The 24,531-nt window shown below is 45.7% G+C and overlaps 1 protein-coding gene across 1 annotated transcript in view; it reads right to left on the bottom strand.

The window, feature by feature from the left end:
• Window positions 1–24,531, bottom strand: part of LOC147698452 (serine/threonine-protein kinase Nek5-like) — a 396,064-nt gene that overhangs the window by 10,357 nt on the left and 361,176 nt on the right. Inside the window, exons 3-4 of the mRNA XM_086935037.1 lie at window positions 13,027–13,155; window positions 2,449–2,572 (exon numbers count right to left, since the gene is read on the bottom strand). Of these exons, the coding sequence (XP_086791163.1) occupies window positions 2,449–2,572; window positions 13,027–13,155 (253 nt within the window). The remainder of the gene's footprint in view (window positions 1–2,448; window positions 2,573–13,026; window positions 13,156–24,531) is intronic.

Below are 24,531 nucleotides of genomic sequence, written 5' to 3'. Positions count from 1 at the left end.
TTTTGAGGTTTTGCTTTGTAACTGTAACTGCATTTTAACAGGTTTTTTTGTGTGGATTTCTGGAGTGTTTTTTAATGTATGTTACAATCTTATTACCAAGCCTAACTCTAATGTCACTTTGACATTTGGTTTTTGAGTGAATGTCTTTGTTTTTTTTTATTATATCCTAAACTCAATATTTTTTGGGATCTTACCTCTGTTTATGGCTACTGTCAAGCGAAGCCCTCTGCCCAACTCTCCAAAGTGGCCAACCCTCAGCAGGCGTCCAAACCCTGCTGTGCACGTCCTTTGCCATGAGCAGCAGGAGTTGGCCACAGTGACCGGCCCCTGGCCAGATACTTCACCATACATTCTGTGGGTGACCAGCCACTGGTTCACATTGCCTTTGCCCATGCACAGCAGGGGTTCTCCAGAGGATGGTGCCACTGGAATATCAGCGGTTATAATACACGTCATTAATAATGCATGCCTTTACCATGGATGTTTACAACACATTGTTGTCAACATTATGTTGTTTTACAACGTGGTATTTTGAAGCACATTATGTGTTCTAACAGCTGATATTTTATATATGATTAAATGTGTACATAAACATATATATAGCGAGAGAGAGATTGTTAAAGAGCCCACCCATACCCCTTTTTATAAAAATATACATACACACACATATATATTCTCCCTTAAAAACCCTATGTCCCTTTACCTCTACGTGCCACTGAATCCTAAAAGTCTCTTACCTCCCTATATCTCTACCAAACCCTGAATCCCTAAAAAAACCTTACCCATTACATCTACCTGCACTTGAACCCTAAAAATCTTGTATTACCTTTACCTCTACACACCCTTGACCGCTAAAAACCCTTCCTCCCTTTACTTCTACCTGGCCATCAAATGTAAAAGACACATCCTTTTACCTCTACCTGCCCCTAACCCTTAAATCCCTTTACATCTACAAACTCCTGGACCATAAAAACTCCTTACCCCATTTACCTCGACCTGCCCTGAACCCTAACACCTCTTACCCTCTCTATCTGTACCCACCCCGAATCTTTAAAAAGTCTACCCTTCCTTAACATCTACTGATCACAAACCCCTAATTAAAACCTTACCCCCATTTACACGTACCTATCCCTTAACCATTCTTTACCCTTTCTTTTTATGACATTAAAAATGTCATTTCAAAAAAACACTTGCCTGCATTGTAAAGTACTGCATTATAAACAGGCCAAAAAAGGCTTGTGTGGTACTTACCTGCATTCTACTGACCTACGTTGTACCAATCATGTTAGTAAAAACTGTGTGGTAAACATTACATACCTGTCACAGTGTACTGCAGACTTCCTTCCCTGGTGCCAGCCCTCAGTACAAGAACCGGTACTGTGGATCCTGCACCATGGTATGGAAGCTTTTATGGAGCTGCAGCACCATGGTAGGGATGCTTGCTCTGGCAGGACCACAGTAAGTCTGTGAAATGACACGGGAGCCTCACTGTTGTACTGCAGATCCCCTCATTCTTTTTTTAATCAACAGGAGTCCATTTGGGCTACACCCTTTCTCAACTTTTTTTCAGGAGTTGGGGACTGAGTGCTAAGTCCTATAATAGTGGGCACAACATATGATCCCAATGTTGCGCCAGCCAATTATATTTAGCATATTGACATTTGGCTAAACCAATCCTGGCGACTGCTGAAGCTAAGCAGAATAAACGGTCAATTAATCTAGCTGGTGAACTGTTTTTGGGTTGGTTGAGTTAGAGAAAAAGCATACGTTTGAGAGGCAGTTGCTTCAAGATAAATTACAGAATGGTATGCAAGCTATGGTGAGTTGAGCAAAGTGCAAGATGGGTTACAGGACAAAGAAAATGTGTTGTACACTCTACAGAAACAGATCAAGAAGCAAGATGAATATTTTGCATCTTTGAAGGCTGAATGTGATAATGCTGTTAAGTAGGACAAGCAAATATTAGAATTGAAGCAGCACTTTGCCATATTTCAGAATGAGTGTGTTCAGCAAGCAATGTTATGGGTCAAACTGAGGGCCACAGTACGCCATTGTGATCTATTTAATGGTGAAATGGTGAGGAGGCTGAGTGTCCATGTTCCTCGTGCATCCGAAGAGTGTTTTTCACGAGTTGCTGTGCAAAGGAGGAGAAAAACTGAAGTGAGCTGGCATTAGTCGCTAGGTGTCAGCACCCTCTAGTTGGATGGGTTTCATTTTGGACAACAATTTGCTTTGAAATGTTGGTATTGATTAGGTGATATATATACTGAACGTAGCACTTGATATCTTGTGTAACCTGATTATTTGTGCTGCAAGTGCATACTTCCAAGTAAATATTTAAACTTTAAAAATAACTGTCTTGCAGGAGCACCTCATTGGTGAACATCTTTGTTGATAGAATAACTTTTCTGTGCTTCAAATATTCATAGCCATATGTTGCGGCCTTACGTGTCATCATCATCAGATCTTGGCTCAAGTCTCTCTTCATCCAAATCAATCTCAGAAGACATATCTGCTTCATCCTCCTCCTCCTCCACATAGTCTTTTGGATGCAATGGCAATAGTGTCCCCGCTGCAAGACAGTGGAGTCTGTTAAAAAGGATACTTAAATAATATCACATTTCATGCCCATATTGCTAAGGTTACAAATGAATTTTTATATACTAATAGTTATCTTTATGAAATATTATTTAGTAATCCAATATAAAGCATTTATGCAGTTGTGCAGAGCGTAATATGTTACATATACTAATGTATAAAGTGGGGAGGGTTTACCAAATGCAAAAAACCCTCCCTAAAGTGCTGAGCAATACACACACAATAGGTCCACTTACACACTACATCGTACTATCAATCATCCCTATGAAAACTGTGCAAAAAAAACATATGGATGCCATATATATATTAAATAAGCATTCGCATAGCCAATAGGTCTCGCCTTTGGGACCTTATAAGTGTTTAGCCAGGCAACTGTTGGTGTTGTTTCATCAAGGATATGGTGCTGCATAACTAAATACTTATACGGTCCCAAGAGCGAGACCTATTGGTTATGCCAATGCTTGTTTGGACGTGGCAGCATTATTAAGCATTTTCTTCACCGGTTAGACTTCAATTTTAGAGCATTAAATTGGAGTTAGCAAAACCGGTAACTACCGTGGACTTGCAGCACATTCTAATGACTCAATATCGCCCCATTTAGAAGTACAGCCGAGAGCAGATAATTTGTATCCTTAGGAGCAGAGAAATGTTCAGGGACTCCAGGGGCGCACTAAGTTGAGAGAAGGGGCACCAGTAATTACTTAAAGTGCTAAGACCTGGTGTTGTTTGTGATCTCCCAGCCACAGAACCGAAGGCAGATGCTTGTACGCCCGAACATTCACATATGGGGTCCTCAGTAGACTTACTATGGAAAATATGATGCCTCCAAGTGGTATATCCAAAGGTACGGTGGCAGTCTACCGAAGACATCAGCGGATTGGTTCCAATAAAGTAATGGGAATACGGAGTTACTCAAAGATTTGTAATGCATAATGACAATTTCAGATCGATTACGATATTAATGGTATTACGTGCTAAATGTAAGTCTCCCTAACCTGAATGGTTGTCCCCATAACCTGCGTATTCTTCTGCTAATGTCCCTTTAACTATAATAGTTAATACGCTTGAAAAGTCAGAACACTACAATGATCCTTCAACTGTGCTACCACTCTGGAGATGAAGACAGATTCCCTTGTGCTGTACTCCCACACAACAACTCGGGACTACAAGCGAGATGTACATCAAAAGAGAAGCAATGTTCGGATGATGGAATAAATCGACTGTAGCTAAGTGTGGCCCTTGAGCATCAGCTTCTGATGCACATCAGTATGTTACAAGGATTCTCCACAGAGTTTGTGCACGACACAGAGCCAGCTAGCATCACTCTAGGTTCTACAAGGTTATCAGTTATACGTGAACATCAGAGTGATTCGCCTGCATGCCCTGGTTGCTTGTTGTGATGCTATTCCCAAGCATACTGAAGCTGTGGCATTGACTTTATCTTTTCCAAAAACCTTTACAACTCCAAGTCAGATTACAGTATTCCCAAGCAATAACAGCTCCACACTACATTTTCATGGATGTTAAAATGATGCTGGATTTTACATCACAATAAGACCTACTTGCACTACATAGGTGCAGAGTACATAAAATGGAAGGTATAAAATATCCATAAATACTGAACGTTGATGTACAACTGTAAACTTACTACCACCTTCACTCTAATTCCAGATTCACTGTCTTGACATGGCACTACTGCACATCTTTATGACCACCTTCTGTATATATCTTTGGTATTGAAGACATTGCTGTAGCTTTGCTTTTTTATCTCAAGTCCTCCAAAGGACTTTGCGACTCCGCTGGCTAAAAAACCATCCAAGCCTTTCAAGAATGGACACTAAGCTTTTTGACAATTTCCGCTTAACGTGGTTGAGGTGGGAGAAACGAATATATCCTGGATCTAGCTGGTGGCCTATTTAGTGTAGTCTGAGTGCGACTAAATTAGGTAGGACTGTTTTTATGGATATCGCCTCAATCTGAAGTAGTTTCCTATTTTGCCATTTACCACAACCAGAAGAAAAAGAAATGTGGACATTCATTAGTCATACATTTTAGCATACTAGGCATTGGTTCACTGGGCCGGCAAAGAGACAACTTCATCAGGCCAGAACGATCGGACCAATAGTTTTAGCCTGCCATGTTTTTACTCATCGCTCATCAACTTGCCCCCTCACAAAGACCCATTTATCCAATGTGGGATCAGAACTTTGAAACTTTATATATTTAAGAAATTCGAGGCTCCCTAGACATTACATGTCATCTCCTTGTCCTGAATGTCATTCTGCACTGTAGTAGTGGAAGGGGAATGCCAAACAATTATCAGTCAACGAATACCTGCTTTGCGCTGCAAATATCAAAGAAACTGTCCTGAAAAGAGATAGGTAGTGTTCTGAAGTTCGACCACTGTTAGCATTGTAGAAAAGTTAAAAAGATTAGACTGCTAAGTATTTCCTTAGACCCAGGATCAATGAGAAAACCTACACTGGTACTCTTGCTTCTCTAGAGGACATTCAGCTTAATTTTTCCTGGTCACTTGTTACTGTTCTGGACCAAGAGGGTAGTGCTACTGCAAAAATAATCTGGACAAGCGATGTGCGTCACTAAAGTCATCACTTAGTCTTCAGAGAACCAGCTTATCTCAGAGATCTGAAATTTCGGAGTCAAGTTCTGTGGTCATTAATATCAGTCCTAACACTATTTCCAAGATGGTCTGTATGAGTGAAAGTTAGCTACCACCTATGGTGGTGCTAACCCAAAATTTTTATTATTTACCAAATTATTAGTTTTTTAAATACAATGTGCAGAATTTACATTGAAGAATGAAGTATGCTTAATGAATGTTTATTGCATCCTCTCCAAGTCTTTGCTTTGCATTCTGGAACTTGTAGTTACTTTCATCCCACAATAACATCTATACTGGAATGTCCAAGACACAAAAAAAGCCTAGACGAGCCACTCGTGAAAAGACATTGAATAATTGAGAGCTCAGGAACATACTAAGGCTGTATAATTTTTTTTAGCTGGAAGGTTTTTAAGTAGAGTTAAAAAAATTGTCTTACAGTGCACTAGATATTTTATGTATCTGAGCTTTATTCTATTTTTGTATTGGAAAAGAACATATACAATGCGCTACACTGATGTTATAAATGAAAAGACCGAAATAAATGAAATTGACTGCTACACCAGCAATACAGGCATAAACCTAGGCGGCGCCTCTTCTCGACACTTTCATGGAGGTTACCTGATGGACCCATCAAAGTTTACTGGTGAATTACAAACTGTATGGAAAGGCTTCACATCATAAAGCTTTTCAGATAAGGCCTGCCCCAGTTTCCACATAAGCATCTGCATTAATATCATGGTTCCACATTTCAACCCACTGCAAACGTCTCATTACATGTAACAGTATATTGGTGTATTTCAAGGCTGACCTTCCTATGGATTCCTCTGGCACATTTGCAACCACGTACAGTTACGATGGAGAGGGCTTTGAGGTACTGATTAGTGCACTTCATTTTTACTAACCCCGTACTTAACTAGGAATCTACTTTATTAGAGTGCCCTTCTTCAACATAATTCGAAACCTCTGCATTGCTTACCCATCTGTGGTTGCCCCTAATATGAGAATACAAAACAAAGGTGTGGTACAGTAATGAAGAATGGTGTACACCCATCTGATCTATAAAGCAAGTAGCCTTCAGAAACATGAATAATAATGGAACGTTATAGTTTAGGAAAATATGAGAGCCACAAAACCTCAACCCACTTACCGGATTCACAAGCACACAAATATTGTACTCTTACGCATGCATACAAACCTACCTATTTAAGGCTAGGAGGGAAACATGGCACTGGCTAGGAAGCTCGGTAATGAGCAACCAAGACCTCTAGGGAGAACGCAAGATTAGGTGTACACACCCCCTAAGACAAATGTCCAAATGTTCAATAGACTTAATTTAGGATAGGGGAATTTACCAGTCTGCCCAGATTGAGAGTTTGCTGGAGTTTTCCACATGCGGGGTTGGAAGAGGGATCTGCGCTGCAGGAGCAGAGAAAGCCTTCCGATGTGGCATTGGCGTGTGGATAGAGGCAGCCTCTGAGCTGCATTGGAGTCGATGGACGGCCGCTCGGGTCTCCTTTCGAGGTCCTCCAGCAGGTCGTGGGAGACACGGGATGGATTCAGGGATTTCCGCAGTTTGCCTCACACGAGTCATTCACCACATGTATGACACCGGTAAGTGACCGGGGAGGGGCAGAAAAATTGCATAGGTCTCCTCTGATACATCTCGCACCCCCAACGATATTAAAGAGAGAAAACGAAAACGATATACATCCACAGTGGAGACTGATAAAGATTCTACTGGGAAGCGGGGAATTAGCTATTGCTTAAGAAACAGGAAATTCGCGCTTAGTAACACTATCTCGGATAACACGAGAAAAAGCCCCATTATAGTACCTGTAGTAAACCCACAAGTGGGGAGCCAAGGGACTGGCCAGACCCGAGACACATCTACCTTACCCCCAATACTATCTCTGGCAGTACGAGGCAAACAAGCGGGAACAAAAATAACAAGCATTGGCTGCAAGGCCGTAAAAGTAAAGCTGAGTGGCCACGAAATGAAATAATAAAAAATAAAAAAACGCAAGTGGTGACGTGCATGGTGCGCATGCACGTCACTGCAAGTGCTACCTTGCCGGCCACCAGTTTGCTATTACGCGCATGCGCGTGCTCACTTGTGCGCATGATAGTAAGCTGGTCACCGGGAAAGTAGCACTTTTCAAAGCAGCTACTAAATGTCTCGGCCAGACAAGCGCATGCGCTGGATCAGGCAGAGACCTAAAAACGATACATTTATTGCAATTACTTAAAATCCTTTCGTCTGTTGTGTTATGATCTGCTGGCACTGAATGCACTTTGTGCTCCCTTCTTCCATTATTCGTGTTGTCCGTCCCACCCATCCACCCTCCCTCTGTTGTCCGTGTTACCCGACCACCCACCATAACAAAAAAATAGGTCTATTATGTGGACACCACTGACTGTGTCACAGCAATAGCACCCCCAAACTCCCCCTTCAATGCTGTATTTCTCTCCAACCGTGTTGCTTCACAACCCCACCCTCCCTCCCACCAGCAATAAAAAAAGCACTATGATGTGACTTTTCAAAAAACTTTCAGCCATACTACACCACCGCTGCGCTGCTGTACAGCATGGTTAAAAATAATGACAAATCCAATACCTCGAGTAGATGCAATCTGTTGGCTTTGCTAATGCGTTTTTCTTACCCCAATTATGGCTGTCTCATTACGAAATGGAGGGTAAAATTGGACCAGAGGAAACTCTAGTGTGGCCAAAGATAGGTGGCAGGGAGGAGGATGCGGATGGAATGACTCGCAGGTGGGGGGGGAGGGTTTAATTTAATAATAAAAAAAGATTTAAACTTACCTTTCCGTCGACCAGGTCCCGCATTGTCTCTGCTCCTCTCCTGCTCTCCTGCCTCAGCAGGAACAAAATGGTACAAAAGGGGGTGGTGATGGACGGAGCATCTGAACCAATCAAGCACTCACACCCAGTCAACAGATCTGAGTTTAATCCATCACCGTTCTTTAGCCCACTCTGCCACCCCAGTTCAGACATGGCCATATGCAAATCAGTCTGACCCTGTGCCTCATGGGAACAGTCCAGCCCGAACTGCCAAGCCATGCCTTTCCTGGACCGGAAACAAGCTTCCGAGGACCGGTTTCTGGCATTCCAGCCGTCTCCAGCCCGGCTTGCTTGAACCCAGTGGCAAAGTGAGCAAGGGTCTCACGTCTGAGCATACCCTGCCAAATTATGGCGAACAAAGTGGTACAAAAGGGGGTGGTGATGGACGGAGCATCTGAACCAATTAAACACTCACACCCAGTCAACAGATCTGGGTTTAATCCATCACCGTTCTTTAGCCCACTCTGCCACCCCAGTTCAGACATGGCCATATGCAAATCAGTCTGACCCTGTGCCTCATGGGAACAGTCCAGCCCGAACTGCCAAGCCATGCCTTTCCTGGACCGGAAACAAGCTTCCGAGGACCGGTTTCTGGTATTCCAGCCGTCTTCAGCCCGGCTTGCTTGAATCCAGTGGCAAAGTGAGCAAGGGTCTCACGTCTGAGCATACCCTGCCAACTTATGGCGAACAAAGCGGTACAAAAGGGGGTGGTGATGGACGGAGCATCTGAACCAATCAAACACTCACACCCAGTCAACAGATCTGGGTTTAATCCATCACCGTTCTTTAGCCCACTCTGCCACCCCAGTTCAGACATGGCCATACGCAAATCAGCAGAAACAGAAAGCAGGCAGCCAGGCTCCCACGCCTAAGCCAATCACAACGCTGCAAGCCATGTTGTGATTGGTCGCGACGCGGCCCAGCCATGGGTTTATGGCCCGGCCATGTTCTTCATGTAGGCTGCATTGCAGCCTACATGGAGAAGGACAGAGTGTGCATGACTGGTTTGGTCGGCCTCATAGAGCTGACCGAACCAGTCATGTACACGCAGAAGGAAATCCCAGCTCTGGCATCAAACACAATGAAAATTAAGATTTTCCTCCACAATACTGCCATCCTCCTCTGTTCCACTCCACCCCTGCCCAGCCCTGCTCGCAGAGCAGCCCCGCCCACCTGCACACCCGCAACCAAACCCTTCTGCTTTCTCACAGTGCGAGAAGCAGACACATAAAATGGTAGTTATTACCATTTAATATTTCTGCTTCTCGCACTTCAAGAAAGCAGTGGGGCAACACTCCTCCGCCCTAGTGGAAGAGCCGCCCCTCGTGGCAAGATGGAAGCCTATGTTTTTAACAAAGGGCAGTGGAAACATTAAGGCAGTTGCTATCTTTAGTGAAGAAGGTGCAGCTGCATCGGGACCAGGGTTCTGAGGGGCCTTCTGTATCACAATTATAAGTGTCTCACTTTAAAAAAGGTGCATGGGGGCTTGTTTTTCCTTTCTAGCATTAGGGCCATAGGCATCTTTGCTGAACATGTGGGACCTCTTTTTTTTCTGAAAGGGACAGAGAGCTGGTTTCAAGATTTGGGTGATGATCAAGCATGATGGGGTGGGTGAAAGAGACAGAGGAGATAGCCTGCTGTGTTGAAATTATTGTTAGAGAAGCAGGTGCAGTTGCCCCAGGAATACGAGAGGCTCACAAAATCAATATTATGAGGAGCAGTATTTTGGGTTTAATTACTGTTTTAGTTTGATACAAATGATGTTTTATAAGTCTCACATTTAGGGGCCGATTCTGATCTCAGTCGGAAAGCACTTCGACCGAGCCAGATCCGGGGTGATTTCCGTCCGAAGCGGACTCCTGCAGTCCGACTGAGCAAGTACGAAGCGGCCGTATGCTGTCGGACTCGATTCGGTCGAACTCCCATAGCAGTCAATGGGAGAAGGTCGTACAACGCGTACATGGGCTCCCATTGACTGAATGGGTATGTCGCGGACAAGTGCACCCCCTATAGTGTGTATGCGTTGGTGCCATCCGCACCGTACATGCCTGTGTTGGGGAGACCCATGTGTCTCCCCCTGTGTCCGAGTCGTAAGGCTGCGGGTAACTGGGGGTCCGGCGCGGACCCCCAAAGTCAATCTCCGGCGAGAAATATCGAGCTGGACGCTCCGACTCGATCCGGCTGTCTGAATCCAGCATCGTACTGGCTCGGTCAGAATTCGCCTCCATTCCGAGCCACGGTTAGCTTACGGCTGAGACGTACAGATCGGTTCGGACCCGGAAACGATTTGGAAGGAGATTCCGCGCTTCTTCGCATCGTACTACGTCGTCCGGACCCGTTCACGAACCAGACAGAAATTCAGCCTCCGAATCAGATCCGCTGATGCCAAACCCGATTCGGTGCCCTTCCGACCGAGATCGGAATCGTCCCCTTAGTGTGGATTATGAGCTACAGAAAAAGTACCCCTGAAGTGATCTCATAATCGTCGCAACCTCCCATGCACTCAGCCTTGTCCCTCTCCCTGCCCCAATCCTTCCCATAAAATTTCTGAGGCGGGGGCTCAACTTCAAAACAGTATACTTAGGAGGACTTAGGGCAACAAATTTTGAAGGCCTCTGGTATAGGCAGTAACAACTGCACTGAATGCATAATAACACATACCCACAACAACAAAAATTACAGTAGTATGCGTTCATTAGGGTTGATCTATCACATAATGATTCTGCCTTTTGCTGCCGTATCCACCTGTCATACCCTTTAAAGGAGGTGACTAGCATAATAAGATTCCTGACCAACCACACTGTAGGGTCGATGTAAGTGTGACATGCTTAGATTGTTGCAAACAGTGGTTCTCCTTCACTATCGATGCCTTGCATGTCATTCATACAAGGAATGGACTAGCCTCTGATTTCTAAAGCCCTGATTGCCTCGCTCAACAAATGGGGGCATGTCATTTAGGCCACTACCTGTTTGATTGAGGGTAAAAACTATGAAAGGTTGGCAATTTGTATATTAACCAGCAATGCCTTCTAAGTCCTAGCACCAGACTCAGCACTCCTTAAATGAAATCTTCCTAGAGTGGCTCCAAAATAGGGCCAATGCCTTCTACTTTTTGCACATATGTTTAATCTCCAAGCAGCTTTGAAAGTTCGGATGTCTTTAAAGGACAAGCATTGGCATAGCCAATAGGACTCGCCGTTGGGACCTTATAAGTGTTTAGTTATCCAGCACCATATCCTTGGTGCAACAATATCAAGTGTTGCATGGCTAAACACTTATAAGGTCCCAAAGGCGAGACCTATTGGCTATGCCAATGCTTGTTTTGAGTGAGTGGCTCATGCAGGTATGCCACTGTGAGGTAGAGATGCTGCGAGTGCTTTTACTGTGACAATGCGCCTCTTCAAAATGTATCTTGGGTCTGGTGTAATACTTCTAGCCCCTATTCCCGTCTTCTCGCGCCCAATGCATCCTTAAATGTCCCATGTACAGCCGGCGTCAACACTCCTATTACCCCTGCCCTCCAGTGACACTTTACCCGTCACGGTGGTGGTGGTGGTAGACGTGGTGGTGGACGTGAACATGGTGGGGGTGGACGTGGTGGTGGTGGACGTGGAGGTAGACGTTGTGGTGGTGGACATGATGGTGGACATGGTGGTGGTATACGTGGTGGTGGTGGACGTGCTGGTGGTGGTGGATGTGGTGGTGGACGTGGTGGTGGTGGTAGACGTGGTGGTGGTGGACGTGGTGGACGTGGTGGTGGTGGATGTGCTGGTGGATGTGGTGATGGTGGTGGACATGGTGGTGGTAGTGGACGTGGTGGTGGACATGGTGGTGGTGGTGAAAGTGGTGGTGGGGGTTGTGTTGAACGTGGTGACGTGGTGCTGAAGGTGGTGGACGTAGTGGTGGACGACTATTGGGTAGGAGGGTGCTGGCAGAATGCAGAAGGAGAGGAGGATCTCGAAGGGTGCACATGGGAGAGCAGATAGAGGCCGAATATTAGAAACAAGCCACAGCATTGATCTGGCTGATGTTTGAGAGATGGGAGGGGTGTTCTGTGCAGAAAGGCAGTAAGGCGCTCTAGTAAATAAATAAATAAAACAAGCGCGGTACGCGAAAGTGAAAGCAACCGTGTTTGGAGCTGAAAGTGCACCCTGTGCTTAATGAGCCATGACAAGGGAGGAATGCCGTGCTCGCTCCCGTGGCCCCTTGGCCAGGGCAGAGAGAAGGTGGGACATGCACCTGCCTTTGGCCAATTGCGTGCTGTCTTTCTTAGAAAGATGCAGGCAAAGGCCAATAATGGCTAAAGAAAACAAAAGCACACGCACAAGCATTTGTTCCAAAGTTTAAAGTCCTTACTAAATGTCTCGCAGAGCAGCGCACGCGCACTGGCTCAGGCGAAACCTAAAAAAGGGACTACATTTAAAAAAGATTTTTTTTTTAACATTCACAAACCCTTACCTTTTGCAAATGCCTTACCATCCTACACGGGAATCTGTAATTTGTCATTGCTTTGCAAACAGTTTTCAGAATCTAGGCTTCAAACATTTCCTTACGCTAGATTATTTTCCTGTTTACTAGCTCAAACTCTATCCCTAAACACATCCCTTACCATCACAATATCTCTATGCCCAAGCTTTACCCTAAGCTTACCCCTGACCCCAAAATGTACATCTTATCATAGAAGAATGGAAAAAGTACACTGGCAACATAAAATAACAGACAATAAACAACTACAGAGATGCTGAAAGAAATATTACTAGTTTACAGACTGAACTGGAGAAGGTGAAGACCGGTGGTGGCTATATTGTGTTATACATATTGGCGAATCACTGTATTTTACAGTCTTCAATTATTTTTAATGACTAAAAATTGGAATGATTTGTGACAGTGGGATCCTGTCGAAGACCCACTTTTATACTATGTGCCGATCACACAAATATACATACCTGCGCCCAGAAGAATGGAGTCATTTGTTAGCTCTGCTTCTGCTAAAACATTAAGCAGAGTTCCCGGTGCTGCTTGATTCCACTGCTTCCTGTTTTCATGCCTCTCTGAGGCCACTATATTGTCTGCATCTGTTAGACGACATGAATGGGTGAGTACATTTGGGATTCACCTATAGTAGCGACATAAGCAGCAATATGAATAAATTGCCGGCACACTGGTTGTCATCTGGTGCGGAACAGCTGGTTGTGGTTCCGCTTGTTTAATTTTTAACTCGGATCCTGTGACCCTCAGAACATACCAAATGTACCTGAGGCCAGGGCGTTTGGAACACCACACCTCGGCCTCCAATATTACATTCCTCCTTTACCCCAGTAAACAAAAACGGAACACTAAATTGAAACCTGGAAAAACGTTAAAGACATCCCCGGGAGGAGCACAATGACAAACAAAAAGCCACTGCCAGTTCAGGCTAAAGGATACTGTCGGTCTTGGGTGGTAGCAGCTTGGGCCTGGTCTCCTATATATCACATAGTCTTTTAAATACTGGGATGGAGTGGGGTTCCTCCGTATATTGTACCAGAGCAGGCCGCTGTCATGTCCACCTTGCACTGGGGCGGGGTCCTCAAGTGCCTCCTTCTGCCGGCGGCTGGGTGGCCTGCGTTGTGGGTTCAGGATCTGCCAGGGGCGCTTTTGGGGTGCTGGGCATTCAAGACAAAGAACAAATGGATCAGCTTCTTTTTCGGGGTCATCAGGGTTTCCAGCCAAATGCTCACCTGCTGGGTGAAAGTTCCTGTCTCTTGGTTGCTCCCCAGGGTATCCATAGTACCATTTGAAACAAGAAACATTCGACCTCTGGTCCCATGGATCCTCAGAACTCATCATGGGTGACGTTAGAAAGGGAGTCTGAACTTGCTCTCTGGGTGCCTATCTCTCGTCAGCACCCAGTCCCAACGCTAATACTTGGAGTCTTGGCTCACCTGCGCTGTAACATGCAGCGGTTCTGTTCTTGTCAGGAGTGTGCTTGGCTGCTTGGATCCGAGGTCTTTTTCCTATTTCGGATGATGTGGGGTTGGATTCCCGACCCTTCATCCAAAACGATGCACTGCTGCTCCGTCTGTGCTATATGGATTGTTTTGGTGATAGTCCTCATGAATCTCTCGACCTCTCCATTAGCTTGAGGCCAACAAGGGGTGATCTTGCAGTGCTTGGTCCTTCGGACAGAAGACAGTTGGCGTGGCCCTGACCATTGAAGAGGGCCCATTATCAGTACAGAGTTCCCTTATGTGGTCATGATGTTCTACAGTTTTGGAATAGTCTCTCCCACAGAGGTTGACATTACAATCTCCACCTCTGGGTATTTGAAGAAATCATCTATGACGACTAACAAATTCCTGCACTGGGGGCTGCCGAAGTCTGCACTGGCACGGTGCCACAGAACGTCTGGAATCTGTTCAGTGACAATAGGTGGCGAAGAGTCCGGCCTTCCAGTGGCTTGGCATAGTCCCATTGTCTGACTGTGTGTTCAACTTGATCGTCCCGACCAGGAAACCACAATTTGTAGTGCAGCCTGTTTTAGTGTTGATGTCCCCTTGGTGGAACCCGTGGGCAAGGTCCACCATCCGTTGGGTTAGGCAGCGGCTGGCAGGTACAATGAGCTGGCCATCTTAGCAGACACCCATCTGCCTTGGCATTGAGATCATCTTGTACGATATGCAGGGAGATTAACGTACTCTGGGTTTTCATCTTGTTCTGGAATAGTTCTGTGGTGATGGCATTCCACTATCCTGACCGGGTCACTGCTAAGGCCTGCTGGATGCAGTAGCCCGTTTTTGTGGCCTCTATGAAATAGGTTAAGGATTTATGAATTGGTCGCAAATGTTCCACAACCATCCTTAATATTCCTCCGCATCAATAGCTTCCTGCTCTTCATGAGGTGTGGTTGGTCATCGGTGTCTCGAAAGGTAGTTGGCGGGGTTATGGGTGCTGGGTCAATACCCCACTGAGAAGTGGTATTCTTATATCTGGAGTATCCATTTCTCAATTTCTGTCCCTTAAACAGCGGATCAGTGGTTTGTGATCAGTGCTGGCTGTGAATCGGTGGCTATTTATAGGTGAATGTGAAAATTTCGACAACCCCAATGGATCGAAAGGGCCTCTTATTCCATATGGGCTCGGTAGGGGTCAACATGCGGCTGGCGTATACGATGGGGGCCCACTCCACGCATTGCTGTTTTTCAGACAAAACTGCTCCCGGGCCAGTAGGGCTGGCGTCTAATGCCAGCTGGGTGTCTTTGTTTGGATCAAAATAGGGAAGCATGGTGTTCTCTGACAGTGCCTGCTTGGTGTCTTGAAAATATAGCTCTTATTTTGGTCCCCAAGTGCCATGGGGTCAATGCCTTCGTGAGGTCCCGCAGCGGACCGGTGAGTTGGGTGAGGTTCGGCATGAAACGGCGGCAATAGATGACCATGGCCTCTGACAACAGTGACTGTGGTCAGTGCTGGTGCCGAATGAATGTCGCTGACTTTGACCAGGTCAGAGGGCAACTCCTTTGGCAGAGAAGCAGTAGCCAAAGAAATATATCTCCTCCTTGAGGAACTCATATTTTTCCTTGTACAGGGTGAGCCAGCTGTCTTGGAGGCTTTTGAACACCATACTTACTCTGTGAAAGTGTTCCTCCAGTGCGGGTGCATGGACTAGAATGTTGTCACTGACGTTTAAGACTCCCCGAAAACCATCCAGCACTCCCTTGATAATATCTTAAAAACACCTCGGCGGCGCTGGAGATACAGAAATTGAGATGCTTGTATCGCCTCAAAACAAGGTGTGCGGAGAATGTTGTCACATTCTGGGACTTGGGTGCTAGGAGAATATGATGGCACCGGACCTCAGGTCCATCTTTGAGAACCGGCAGGAGCCGGGGAGTTCCCCTACGATGTCCATGTTCGGGGTTATGAGTCTTTCCCTCTTTATGGCTGTGTTACGAAGCCTCATGTCAACACATAGTCTTACTTCTCCAGGTTGTTTAGGTTTGCGAGCAACCACGATAGGTGAGACCCAAGGCGTCGGTCCCTCCACTCTCTCAATAATGTACGCCGCCTCTAGTTTCTGTAATTCGGTCTCTACTTTTGCCAAAGATGAAATGTCACCCGGCAGTGGTGCAGGGTGATGGGTTGTACTGAACGATTGCAGGTGGACTACTTGGTCTTTTAGGCAACCAATGCCTTGGAAGATGTGTTTGAACTCTCTGAGGAGAAAGCCCACTACGCTTGTATGTATCCCAAAGGCAAACTAGACTAGCCAGGTGTTCAGCCACCCGGCAACCGATGAGCATGTAAGACCAGCCTCTGGTGATGTATGCCTTTGCCGTTAGGGACTGTCCTTCATGTCTGATCTTAGTGATGAAGACGCCGGCAAGAGGGAGACATGTAGTGGCGCCAAAATCATACACTCTAGTGGTGGTAGGGCTGAGTGCCGGCAAAGAGGGCATCTTCTGGTGGAGAACTAGGGGCAGTAAGTTGATCGACGAGGGCCATGAGTGTCTGTACTTCTATTGTGACCTAGCAGCAGGGGGCATGGTGGGTGAGGCTCAGAGTCGGTTCAACTGCATGTATGACATGAACAGTCTCATCAGAGGCATCATCCTGCACTTCGTTGCTGTTTGCGAATACGGACTCATTCTACACAGTTGGTTGCTTTTTTCTTGGGCCCTTTCGGCAGGTGTGTTGAGCGGCAAACCTTGGCGTAATGGTTCATCTTTCCATACATGGAGCATTTCTTGCATTTTGCCAGGCATTCTCCTGAATGTGACTTGGCACAGCCACACCAACTGCACAATGTGTTGGTTTGAGGCATCTTTGGGCGGTCACGTTTACTGCGCGGCAATGTGGCCCTAGCAACCTTCTTTTTTTATATAAAATCTTTTTATTATCAGCTCAGAACACATTTAAAAGCACAATCAGAACATGGGTGCATTACGCGCATTTTAGCCTGTAGATATCATGAATTTCAACCTCCACCCTCCCCCACACTTGGCCCATCTCGGTTGTATCTGCTGGTAGCGAAACCTTTCAGACATTGCTGTAATCTCTTCCCCATCATCCCAACTCTCTTCATGCCAGTGGCCCCTGTATGCCCTCCACCCACCCCAGATCTTATCCCATTTGTGTGGGCATCCTCTGGCCTAGTATACTACCTTCTCTGCACCCCAGCACCAGTCCAAATCATCCTCCCATTCAGACAGTTCGGGTGGACGGCTCGCCCCCCACGCCTTAACTATGTTCTGTTTTGCAACTACTGCTGCCACATTGAGCCAAGTTGTTATGTATTTTGGCCCTTTTGCCACACATGTCACACAAAGTAGGAGCCAATGTGGCTCCACTGGGATCTCCAACCCAATGACGTCAGATATGACTTGTGCTACCTCCCTCCCCTCCAGTAGTTGTGTATGTAACTACACTCCCAAATAATAGGAAAGAAGGAACCTATTTCACCACACTCCCTCGCACAGTATCGGGATACACATTGGCCCAACCAATGCATAAGGGGTCTTGAGGTGTAGGACCTATGAAAGATGCATAGCTGAATGAGTTGAAATCGGGCCCTTTCAGCTACTTCTCGAGTACTCTGCACGCCTCCTTCCAATCATCCTCTTCCTAGAGTTGTAGGTCTGTCTCCCATGCCTCCCTCAAAGAGTCTATCGGAGTTGGTGAATTGTACATAATGTTCTTATAAGTTAGGGAGGTGGCCCCTGTTATTAGCAATCTGCCTTCCACGGGTGAGTATCCTGGCAGTGATTCCACTTCCATAAGATGTTTGCGCAGGACATGGTCCAACTGTAAATATTTAAACATTTCTGTGTCTGCCATTTCATATTCAAATCTCAGATTCTCAAAGGTTATCAGTGCCTGTCCCCTCCAGAAATTTCCCAGACTTTTTAAATTCCTTCAAAGTCCTCACCTCCCTTAACTGATCACTATCCCACAGTGGAGTCCCGATCTGCTTCCCTTCCCAACCCAAGTCTTTGGTTGTTTCATGCCAGGCTAACACCACTGTTTGCGTGAGGAATGGGAGCTGTTGTTCACTGCATCTATGGAAAAGTGCTGCTGGATAGCCCCTATCTCCCATCAACAAATGATCTACTCGGACGGCCAGATCATTGCGATCAGTGAACACCCAATCAATAATTATGATCAATTGTAAGGCCCAATAGTACTTTCGAATATCTTGGACTGCTAGCCCTCCCTCGTACACGCCCCTCTGAAGGGTACGCAGAGTGATTCTGGAACTACTTCTGTCCGATAAGAGTTTTCGCAATTCACTATCAATAGTTTGAAATACAGTCATAGGTATTTTGTATGAGATGTTCTGTAATACATACAGTAGCTGAGGCATAGACATCATTTTGAATATGACCGCCATGCCTATCTGGTAGTTTTCTCCAATATGCCACGTCACTCTACCTGCGGGTAAAAGTTATGTAATAGGAAGTCTTCATCTCTCATGGATATCTGAATGCCCAGGTATGTAAAATTAATTTGAACAATTAGTGGGGTATTCCCTGCCAATCTCGGGGGGATTCCTCCTGTCAAGAGGAAGAGGAGATACTTGTTGCAGTTTATTGTGTATATAGAATAACTGCTGAATAGTTAGAATATATGAAGCACCCTGTGCACCGACCTATCAGGGTTAACTAGATATAGAAGGATATCTTCTGCATACAGAGATATACGGTTCTCCTAGTCGCCCCCTCCATGTATATCAGATAGTATTGGGTCGTTGCGGATCCAGGCTGCAAATGGCTCTAGGGCTAGGGCAAATATCATTGGCGAAAGTGGGCAGCCCTGCCTTGTGCCCATTCTGAGAGGAAATTAACGAGATACCACTCAGTTAACTCTTACCCTAGCCTGCGGGTCTTGTAATAGGAGCTTAACCCCTGAACAGAAACTCGGTCTGAAACTCAATCTGTGCAGGGTTGCGAACATGAACGGCCATTCAATGCTGTCGAATGCCATTAGCTCGTCAAGAGAAAGTAACAATGCCTCCCCAGTCTGTTTCGCTCTCATCATGTGTAGCACTTCCTATAATCTTTTTAGATAGGGTTGCGAACATGAACGGCCATTCAATGCTGTCGAATGCCGTTTGCGGGTCAAGAGAAAATAACAATGCCTTCCCAGTCTGTTTCGCTCTCATCATGTGTAGCACTCCATATAATCTTCTTAGATTGAGCTGCATGCGCCTATGGGCCATAAATCTCAACTGGTCCAGGGGGATCAGTTTGGAGATCACAGTTCGGAGTCGGGCTGCCAGCGCCTTGGCCTATTCAACAATGATATCGGTCTGTATGAACTGCAGTCGTTGGGGGGTTTACCCTTTTTGAGTATCACAACTATAGTGACCAGATACTGGTCCCGGGGTAGTTTTCCCACTTTCTTAGACTATTGAACACATGTTGAGTAGGTGCGGGCGATTTTACCTAATGTGCTCTTATAGAGCACCAACGGGAGTCCATTGGGGCCTGCTGCTTTCCCTAATTGCAGTTCAGTGAGAGCGCTCCCTATTTCCTCCACTGAGAAAGCTTGGTCTAAATCAGTTTTGTCCTCTGCCGTTAGGGTAGGGGGATTAATCACCCGCAGTAGGTCAGCACAGTCCGCTGCAGAACACATTGAGGAGGCGGCGTATAGGGATTCGTAGTATGTGGTGCATGTCTCCGTTATATCTCTGCCTGTACGGTGCACTTCGCCCTCTTGGGAATGTATCTCAAGAACCCAGCTTCATTAACTGTCACTTTGCTCCAACCAGGCTATCATTTTGTTGATATCGTATCAACTACATCATAGAGCTTTCTCTGGATTACTATCGCTTGTGCGTGTGTCGTTTGCTCTGCCAGGTCTCTTAATTCTTGTTGCTTGAGCCGGAGCCGCCGCATCAGGGAGGAGTCCAGGTCCCACCCTGCTAAAGTTTTTGACTCCAATTGACCAATCTCTCTCGCTAGCCCCTCCAACTCTCTAGTCTGTTCTTTATTTTGTATGCCTATTTGTGCCTGGACATACCCCTGATCACTGTTTTGTATGGCTCCCACATGGTACTAACCGATTCCACTGAACCTTCAGTGTTTTGTGTAGTACGTTTCTTGATCTTTTAGACAAACTGTTTGTTTCTGAAATACCAGGGATCAAGCCTCTGGGGCATTTCTCACCGGCCCCTGAATCTGTGCCTCAAGCGGGGAATGGTCCGAGGTACCTCATGCCTTATGGGTTGTGCCCCGGAATGATCCTGCTTGTACCCTGAACTTAAAGATGTAGCCCAACCGGGAATAGCTGCTGTGTGTGGCTGAGGCATGTGTATACTGACGGTCTGACGGTTTATGGGCGCGCCATAGGTCTATCAGACCCATCCCTTCTACAAAGCCCTCTAGTGGCTCCCTACCAGTTACCCCCCAGGCCCCTGATAACCTATCAATCTCCGGATCCATAACTGCATTAATGTCCCCTCCCAAGACCGTTGCAAAAAACACAGTTGATGGACAGAATGCAGAACAATGTCTTACATTCACCCCAGTACAAAGATCTGGGCTTAAATCCATCGTTTTTTTGCACTCCACACCACCCTAGGTCAGACACTGGCTATATGCAAATCAGCCTTGACCCTGTGCCTCATGGGAACAGTCCAGCCCGAACTACCAAGCCATGTCTTTCCTAGACCGGAATCAAGCATCCAAGGACCGGTTTCTGGCTATCAGCCTTCTTCAGCCTGGATAGCTTGACTCCAGTGATGTGGAGAGCCTGGGACTCACGTCTGAGCATACCCAGCCCACTCGGGTTGAAAATTGCAAAAAACACAGTTGATGGACAGAATGCAGAACAATGTCTTACATTCAACCCAGTACAAAGATCTGGACTTAAATCCATCGTTTTTTTGCACTCCACACCAGCCTAGGTCAGACACTGGCTATATGCAAATCAGCCTTGACCCTGTGCCTCATGGGAACAGTCCAGCCCGAACTACCAAGCCATGTCTTTCCTAGACCGGAATCAAGCATCCAAGGACCGGTTTCTGGCTATCAGCCTTCTTCAGCCTGGATAGCTTGACTCCAGTGATGTGGACTGATTTGCATATAGCCATGTCTGAACTGGGGTGGCAGAGTGGGCTAAAGAACGGTGATGGATTAAACCCAGATCTTTTGACTGGGTTTGAGTATTTGATTGGTTCAGATGCTCCGTCATTACCACCCCCTTTTGTACCCCTCCCAAGACCAGCGTACCCAAGGCAAGTTCAAGCAGATTAGCACCCAGTGTCCGTAGAAGTGTCTTTATGAAGTTTTGGAGGAGCATACCCTAAGCAAAGGTTTAACGTGCTGCGCGAACTTATCTGGGACCCCCTGCTACGGCCATTGTCTTCACACCTATAAGTGGAGTGCAACATTTTCAATCTACTATCTCCTGATAAACGACATATTTCAAATACAAGACCAGAACCCCATGAGGATTTCATACTCATGCATATCGGTTTTCCTTATCATATATTGATACTATCAAGATTATAAACACTTCAAGGAGTAACTTCACATATCGTCCCATGTGCCATAGCAGATACCATCTGTAGCAGCAAGAGAGGATCCCTAATAATTCTTCTTCTATACATACATGTGTATTGCAATAGAAAAGAAAACACTTATTGCCCCCTCCTCCTTTTAAACCGTATTCACTGATTGTTTGTTTTACCATCTTGGCCCTGAGGAAGGTGATTGTTTCACCGAAACGTACGTAGGCCGTACATCCCAATAAGATCTGGACAATGCAACTAAGATTGGTCAATACCACACAGATCATCGCTTAAATCGGTGGAATCCCCCATTTATATACCAACTGTGGAAAGTGAACCACCATTTGCACCTTTGGGTTATTATTCCATTCAATTCAGTTTGTTTGCATGTTTCTCTTTTAGCAATTATGAATGTGGTTGTATGACTGGTATGTGTGATAGACTGTTTGTTAGTAAGATGTGTTAGTAATAGGGGCAAATCTTTTTTCTCTAATTGCACTTTATCTAATTGCACTGTGAGCAATCAATTATATGTTTTTGGATCATTTATGAATTTTTGTATGTAATGTTATATGATAAAATGCATATGTGTAAAAAATTTTTTTTTAAAGTAAAATGATAAAAAAATACAAAAGAAAAGGTAAATAAAATAATGGTTTTGTAATATCTAAAAGTCTTGGCTCCTATCTATAGCATCCTTGTATATGACAATATTTGTTGGATTTATTCCCTTTATAAAAGCAATATAGGTCTTCTAAGAGGTTTTGTTTACGCTTTGTTCACTTTTATCTCCCTCCTCCGGGCCTACAACTAACAGGGAGAACTCCTTTCTCTTACTACATTAACGTTCTTCCTTCCCATGTACCAGTCAGCGCTATGTTGCCTCTCAAACTGTCACACCAGTTCCTACCCGGAATGAAGTGAATAGATGATTTCATTAATATCCCAACTCGTCTAGACCACGATGTATACCTCGCATATGCTAGGAGTTCGTATCCATTCCTAGCCAGAGCTTTACATTGGTTCCCCCTCAGGTGGGCCTCCTGGAGCAAAACACGTGCCTTTGTAGGTATTGTAGTACTAGTGTGCGTTTAACCTTGCTGCCCAGACCATTGACATTTCATGTCAAAATTTTCAGTGCAATATTGGAGCTGTACTTGTGAGATTATGGTCAGGCTGACCAGATCAGGGGGTCGGGCCCCATTTGTCAACCTAAAAGTGGCTGTGTGTGCCTTTGGGAAGGAAGCTCCTTCCATCCCCTTACTTCGTGACTCTAGTATATTGGTTAGGACAATTTTGAGAGTGCCTGATCAAACAAGTAACACAAACATTGCAAAACAGTCGAACTTGACCATATACTATCCCCTTGAAAAGTACCCCCCTCCCTGCTACCCTGCTAAAACCTAAAACCACCCACAACCCCAACGTGCAGAGCGCCTGTGCCCCATATTAACCATGCTTTACACTAGGGTAGGCTGGAGCCTTCTGGCGGCCCATATTTTCGAAATAAGCATAGCCCATCTCTAGCCACATTTACCTTTCCCCTGCACGATGTCTGGTCCACAGAATCCTCCTGCTTTCGCCACCCCTGGGTCCATCTCACCAAACCAGTAGGAGTAAAGTTAATGTTTTGTAGTCTATCCTCATCCCGACCTTGTTCCCCAAAAGGGTACTTCCAAACTGGCGCAGGCCGGCCCCTTATATTTTCATGATTCCCCCGCTGACTCCCCCCAGAGCCCCGCTCCCCGCTGTCTACCATCTCTCTGTGACTTATGCTTTACCAATCGCCATCCTTCTAGCTCTCTTCACCGCTTCAAAGTTCTGGCGCAGTCTTTGTACCTGTAAGGTAAAATCGGGGAAGAAGCAGATCGTAGCATTTTCGGAGTTGAGATCTCCGTGAGTCCATGCTGCCTAGAGTATGGCATTCTTATCTCAATAATTGAGAATCCTGGCAATTATCAATCGGGACAGGGCTCCTGGTTTTGGGATAGGGCCCCTGTGTGCCTGTTCATTAGAGAAGAAGTTCGACAGGCGCTTAGGGCGTAGATGGTTTATTTATTTTAACGTTTTATAGGGCACAAACCAGACCCGTGAGGGTATCAGAGCGCTTTACAGTATTGACGGGTGGTATACAAAAGACTTAGGAGTGGAGGATATCATTGGGATACAAAGGGGTAGATACAATATACCAGAAAAACAAAGAATCTCAAATCCTGGATACATTTAAGAAAAAACAGGTAGATTCATTATACAAGAAAATAAGCAGTCTAAACTCCCGGGTGGGATGCCCAGAAGGGCCGGGAAGGTATCATCCGGAAAAGCCATGGATAAAGCCGTAATTGTGGGTGGAACAAGGTCGCTCAAGTGATTGTAATGCGATCATTAGGTGAGGAAATTGCCCATTAGGAAAATGTTGGTCTCCTTTTTAAATCGTGCAAAAGACAAAAGACTTTTGATGGTGGGCGGGAGGGAGTTCCATATTCTTGGAGTGGCCCCAGAGAAGGCCTGATTATAGTTTTTTTTCCACAAGCGAGCTAGTTGGAGCAAAATGTCTCTGGCAGACCGGGAGTTTCTGGCTCCTCTGTATATCACGAGTTTCTGGGCGAGAAATGCAGGGGAATTGGAGTATAGAGCCATGTGAGTAATGCAGGCCAGCTTAAGTTGGATTTTGGCCTCGAGAGGAAGCCAGTTCATAGCTTTGAGGTGGGGAGAGATGTGGTCGAATTTCTTTGAACCGGTTAGGAGTCTGGCGGCGGCATTGAGGCAGGCTTTCAGTGGGGCCAGAGAGCTCTTGGGTAGACCTGCAAGAGTAGAGCATCCATATTCTAGTCTGGAGATGACTAGTGCCTGGATTGCCATTTTTACGTCAGGGAATGTCGAGTAAGGGTTTCAGGTTTCTTAGGTAACGCAGGTGAAATCTTGCGGTTTTTGCCATCAAATTGATATGGCCACGCATGTTCAA

This window comes from Lissotriton vulgaris, chromosome 8 (assembly GCF_964263255.1).
Source record: "Lissotriton vulgaris chromosome 8, aLisVul1.2, whole genome shotgun sequence".
Classification (NCBI taxonomy): domain Eukaryota; kingdom Metazoa; phylum Chordata; class Amphibia; order Caudata; family Salamandridae; genus Lissotriton; species Lissotriton vulgaris.
The sequence above is the reverse complement of the archived record's forward strand: the minus strand, read 5'-3'. Positions and strand labels throughout refer to the sequence as shown.